Source organism: Thunnus thynnus, chromosome 23 (assembly GCF_963924715.1).
Source record: "Thunnus thynnus chromosome 23, fThuThy2.1, whole genome shotgun sequence".
In the NCBI taxonomy this organism is placed as follows: Eukaryota; Metazoa; Chordata; class Actinopteri; order Scombriformes; family Scombridae; genus Thunnus; species Thunnus thynnus.
This window is the reverse complement of record NC_089539.1, coordinates 3,352,035-3,358,034: the sequence shown is the minus strand read 5'-3', so window position 1 is coordinate 3,358,034 and position 6,000 is coordinate 3,352,035. Positions and strand designations below refer to the sequence as shown.

The following is a 6,000-nucleotide window of genomic DNA, read 5'->3' as shown; positions in this document are numbered from 1 at the left end:
ATACATTCTACATACATTAGTAATGCATTCTTGATAAAATTTAATCCATACATGTGTTTTAATTGCAAAAAAAGCCTTGCTATATATGACCTACCTCATAAATTGTTGTAGTATCAAGGTTACAGCTTAGACTGCACTAACCCAAACAATCTAAAGGGGGTGTGACTGAGCAAACTAGTGAGTAGTACTGTACCAGAATCAACTGAATGGAATAAAGTCAGCTACAACAACTACAACATGTTTTTAAGGGTGCTTTATTTTCCTAATGGTCAGCCTACATAAAGGAAACCTTCATTTCTACCATAATGGTCAGTCTACTCCATTGTAAGGGCATCTTACTGGGCACAGTATTTTTCATTGAACCCTAATTCTAATTCTCACCGAATTCTGCTCTTCAGTATGTAGGGGAGAACAGGGTAACGTGAGCCACTTTTTACTTTTGATGATTTTACTGCAAAATAAAAGGGTATTTGTTTAAATAATAATAGTAGTTACAAATAATAGTTACTATATATATCTCAGGTAATTGTGTACCCATGGAAATTAAAACAAGTTATCTAATTATTATGGTTTTAGAACAATGACCTGTCAAAAAAAAGTTAGTCCTATGGCACAACTTACCCCAAGGTAGGAGTAAAATGAGCATGGGGATGGGGTAAATTGAGCACTCTGGGGATAAATAGTGTTACCATTAAATACTGATATAAAAATGACACAAAATCAAACAATTTTGAGATAATTTTAAACTTTATTAATGCCATCAATTTAACAAAGGCAAAAACTCAAACTTTTAAGTAAAATGATATATTTGTGTCCTGTTGTTCAACATGTTACCTAAACATTTTCAGTAAAGATTAAACTGTGATCTTTGTTTTTTTAGCTACAGAAAGAATATGTGTGTAAATATGCTTTTTTTGTATACAGACAGGTGACAAATTAAAGGAAAAACCAGTACAGGTCTGAATACTTGACCCCTACCGTGAGGGGGTCTGGTGGCTCTGTTATGCTGTTGTGTGTGGTTAAACTTAACATTAGTCGACAATTAGGTATTTATTCATCCATATTGTAACACTTGTAACAGTGATCAAACATTAACATGAACAGTGTCTCTAGTCTCTAGAATATCAGAAAATAATTTTTGGGGGTAAATTGAACCATTGACTCAACTTGCCCCAACATCTCTGACATGTTTCACCTCACAATCTCCATTTTGACAAAACTGTTTCACACAGTGGCTCAGATCCACAATTTTAAGTTTATTTTAAGTTTATGACCTTGTTTTGTAGCTTACACTGACTTAAATTAACATGTAATAATGTCCAAAACGTATCTATTTTAATTAAGATACAAGACAATAACTTTAGTAACATGATGAATTCACTTGGCATGATTTTTTTTTTTTTTCGCTCTGGTTTGCTGACCACTCTCTCCATGTGCCGGAGTCCAAAATGGATTGAGTAATGTGAACTATAGGCTACTTTAATTTGTGGTCACGTGATTACTTTTGTTTATGGTTACCTAGATAAAGTGGGTGGCTCATTTTACCCACTGGCTCTATTTACCCCCTTCTCCCTTAATATTTAGGGGGACCCTAGAATGCATTCTTTTTTCCTTTTTTTAATTCACTAGAAGGGCTCCCATACAGAACCTCCAACTCACAGGGCACTGCATTACAACCCCCACTCCACTCCTGCAAACCGATGAAGTCCCTAAAGGGTAGCACCATGTAAAACAGCGACGCACTTTAATATAGCCGCAACGTGACTCCGTCATTAAGAAATGGGCAGCGGTGAGTCATTTCTACCTCTTTTTGTTCGCGTATATTATTACAAAAAGAGATATAATGGGCCCTCTCTTTATTAGTGAACAAGCTGAATGGACTGAATGAAGAACTAGATTTGAACGTCCCGCCCTACCAGGCGACTCCTCCGAGCTCCACCGAGGCGGAGGCGCACAGAGCTCTCCCCTCCAGCAGTCAGCAGTGTGTCGGGAAGCTCCGCACACACTGTTCACGAAGGACGAACTACGACAGGAACACCTATCAAAAGCAACTTCTGTAAACCACGAAGCCTTTACTTACATTTGGAACCGACACAGAGCAGAAACGCAGTTTTCCCTGAGTCGAGTATTTTATCCCGCGTTTTCCCTTCTTTCCCACTGGAGATGTGTCGGTTGGAGAACTAGGAGCGGACAACGCTGCACAACGAAGCCGGGATGAGTGGCAGCTCCGCGGTGTCCGGCGCGGCGCCCTGCCGCTTCGCCCACTACTTTGTTATTTGTGGGATAGACACAGAAACTGGACTGGAACCGGACGAGTTGGCAGGTATGAGCTTTCTGTCTCTTTTATGGTATCTTGTTGGTTTTACGAATCTTTACGTGATTTAAGAAACCACAACGCTCACCTAGCTTAACAACTTTTAGGAATATTTTTGACTAAAAATATCCCTTCTCTTACTACTTCTATTCAGTGGTAGACTTATTGTGATTTACACCACACATTGAGTACAGCAAGCTAAAGTGACAGCTTTAAATCCTTTTATTCAGTCTACAAGTGCCACAAACACAGCATGAATCTCCAAATAGCTCAAAAATGGCTTATGGTTTCCTTATAGCTGCTAGTGTAAATAAACATATGAAGCTAAATAACGGGATGAAGGGACACAGCAGCATGGTGTCAGCCTGTTTGTTGACATTTGTGGAGTCTCGGCAGCACCTCTGTCCAAAGAGATGGACTCATTTAAAGTAGACGAGCCTCTTGTGTGTGTGTGTGAACAGAGTGAAAAATCACCGGTATCATTTCTAAATGCTATTATCAGATTTAAGCTTCCTGTGCTGTGCTGTACTGCCCTGACCCCGTCAGTCTGAAACTACATTTCATAACTGCACTGTAGTTTTTACTCACTGTGTTTTCCAGTAAACGCAAGTTGACACACATGCACATAAATACAGTGTAATGTAGAAAACTCAGCCATTTGAAAATCAATTTAAATTTATTTTGAGAGCAAATTAGACCGTCATGGGTGATATTGGTACACTTTGTGTGTTTCACATTGAACGGTAATTCATAATATCAGACTTGCACCTGTATACTTCACACATGTTTACTTGTACATTGTGTTTAGTTCAAGTGTTGTTAATAAAAGTGAGCAAACAAAGAGTTCCTCATTTCTTTCTACCTGCTTGGACTCAGACTGGCTCACTTACTATGTTCCTATCCAGTAACACTGTAGTCAGCACATTATCACAGAGTGGAGTCACTTTTTTGACAAGTATTACCTTCTGGATGTGGTTCTAGCAGCATGCTGTGTTACTGCTGAGTTATTGCATCACAGTTAGATTGGTAACATATGTCTGTGTAGCAGAGTCTCTGGACCAAAGTTCAGAACTGTAAAGTCTGTGTGTTTGAGGTGAGCTGTGATTGCACATTTTTGTCCTGTTAAAGCTCCTGACTGATATCACGTGGACTTTTATGCTGGATGTTTTTGTTATAAATCATCTTGACTATAAAATATAAGAAAACAGTGAAAAATACCGTTTTATAATTTTCAACAGCTCAAGATGATGTCTTCGTTGATTCGACCATCAGTCCAAAACCCAAAGATATTCAGCAGACCATCACAGTAGACAAAAAAAACCTTAAAATCCTCACATTTGAGAAGCTGAAACTAGCAAATAGTGACATGTTTTTTGTGTTTTTGAGTTGGTCACTTTGTGTGTGAGACTTTATGTTTAAGTGTCCTGATGGTTTAGTGGGAAAGGTATGTGTGTGTGTGTGTATTTGTTGCCCTCAGGCTACAGCAAGTCTCTGAGGCGACACTGATAAGCTTCAACCATACTGAGTCCATATGCCCCGCTGTCTGGTCTGCTAACACCACTCAGCCCAAATCTCCAAGCATCTGGTGTGCGTGTATGTGTAGTTTAACTATGGGACAAGTTAACAGTCAGGGTAACAGGGTTGAACTGACAGCTTTCTTCTGTGATTCAGGGTTCAGATAGTGCTGCTAGTGATTGAAATATCAAAATAATCCAAATAATGTTCAGTAACCATCAAACAAATGTTTGAGGGAGCTGGGGTTGATGATGTCATTACCGTTGTAACTGATGAGATCACATCTTCAAGGGGGCTGGGAGCTCGTCTCCCCACATATGATCAGCTGCTTGTATGGGTTTATATCACAAAGCCGCCACCTGTGAAGATTACAATTATTTTTCTTTTAGCATTTAGGCTATTTAACACAAACTCACTTGTTGTTCTTCGTCCTCCATCCTGAGTCTGTGAATGTTCTGTGAAGATGAAAAGAGATGATCCAAATCGTTGTTTTACGTCCTTTCATTGAATGAGGTTCAACTGCATTGATTTGATTATGGAAATACGTTTATTTGCTTTCTTGCAGAGAGTAAGATAAGATTGATACCACTCATGTCTTCCTTATTTAAATATAAGCCTACATCCAGCAGCTGGTTAGCTTAGCATAGCACAAAGACTGGAAACAAGGGGAAACAGCTAGCCCGGCTCTGTCAAATAGCAACAACATCTACCTTCCAGCACCTCTAAAACACACTAATTATCACATGTCTCCTTTGTTTAGTCTGTACAAAAACAGAACAACAATATGCTGTTTAACAGGGGGTTACATCATAAAATGGTGATCTGTCATTTTTTACACTTGGGTTGTTGTTCAGCCTAGAGAAGAATGTTCCAGCATTGATGCACATTGAAACACCTGCACCTATTGTTTTCTACATAAGCCCACACATCAACAGCGGCGTCAAGACGCCACTATCCTGTTTCCATTGCATGAAAGCAGCTCGTGTGACCGCTGTTTGGACGTCAACTGATGCAATGGAACGGTGCCGGTGTGTGTTACATGTGAGGCCAGTTGTCATCTTCAGCAGGAACGCGACAGAACAACAGTAAACGTCACACAGGCTGATCCGTATACTGAGAGATGAATGTGAGTTTGGATATCAACACTTCAGTTTTAGTCTAAAATCTGACTTGAAGTGATCATAAATGAAGCATTAGCAGAGCGTCACATCCCCCTCCGCTTCATTCACCCCCAAAGCCACCCATCCCCATCCCTCAGTTTACCTCCACCCTTCACTTCATTGGAGATCATTTACAATTCTGATCAGGCCTGTTGCTGTCCTCCCCCTTTGACGCACCATCATCCGGGCGACACTAATGCTGCCATGATTGATGTCAACATGTTGCCTTTGGCGCTCCATAAACCTCCTTTTTTTTTTTTTTGTGAAGCACCAGGCTACATCTCAGCACCCCCCTCATGATCTTGTACCCTGAGTTGGAGGCAGCTGTAATTGCAGTGACCCACATTAGGCAGTGTTCCATGCCTTTGCTTATTTTAGGCTGTGATTCCCCTCCTCCCTTGTCTTTGTGTGGCAGTGGCCTTATTTCCCTTGGCCCATTGTTCTAGTCAGAGGGCCAGACTTCCTGTAGACCTGCCTCGGGCTCCATCATGGTTTACAGTATCTTCTATGTGTGTGTGTGAGTCTACTGTACTCTCCATACGATCATATCTAACTCCTTTTATTTCAAATCACACCCAGTTATAGATCCTTAGCTACTTGGTCCAGGCTGGAATGCTAATTAGCTGGTTTAATTCCAGTCCAGACACCCACCCCATACCATGCCAGTTAGTCTCAGCGGTATAAATACACCCTGGCTGGCATACAGAGCCTGAAATAGCCTGCATTCTAACACCAGATGCATTTTGGGTGGGCAGCATTGTGGAGTTGAAAGGTAAGAGGAGCGAAGAGCTAATTTGGGGAGGGGGGGGTTGTGTGTGTGGCGTGCCAGTTGTATGAGGTCAATGCTGCTACAGTGTGACATGTGTACAGCTTTGCCACCTTCTACGCCTGCCGGTCGTTCAGCCCAGCATGAAATGTAGCCGCTGGAATGGTCATCAGTTGCATAGCAGACGTTCAACTGGGCTTTATTATTATTATATTAATGAGCAGGATTGTTCAACAACAACTTGT

At 40.9% G+C, this 6,000-nt stretch overlaps 1 protein-coding gene across 7 annotated transcripts in view; it reads left to right on the top strand.

Moving 5' to 3' along the window:
- The first annotated feature begins 1,083 nt into the window (after positions 1–1,083).
- dennd5b (DENN/MADD domain containing 5B) overlaps positions 1,084–6,000 on the top strand; it is an 82,359-nt gene continuing 77,442 nt past the window's right edge. For 2 of the 7 annotated variants that reach the window (XM_067582564.1, XM_067582562.1), the window contains exon 1: positions 1,087–2,323. In XM_067582564.1, the coding sequence (XP_067438665.1) occupies positions 2,215–2,323 (109 nt within the window). In that variant the 5' untranslated portion in view covers positions 1,087–2,214. Of the gene's footprint in view, positions 2,324–6,000 lie in introns of all 7 variants that reach the window. The other 5 variants (XM_067582567.1, XM_067582565.1, XM_067582561.1 and 2 more) reach the window with 4 other exon arrangements.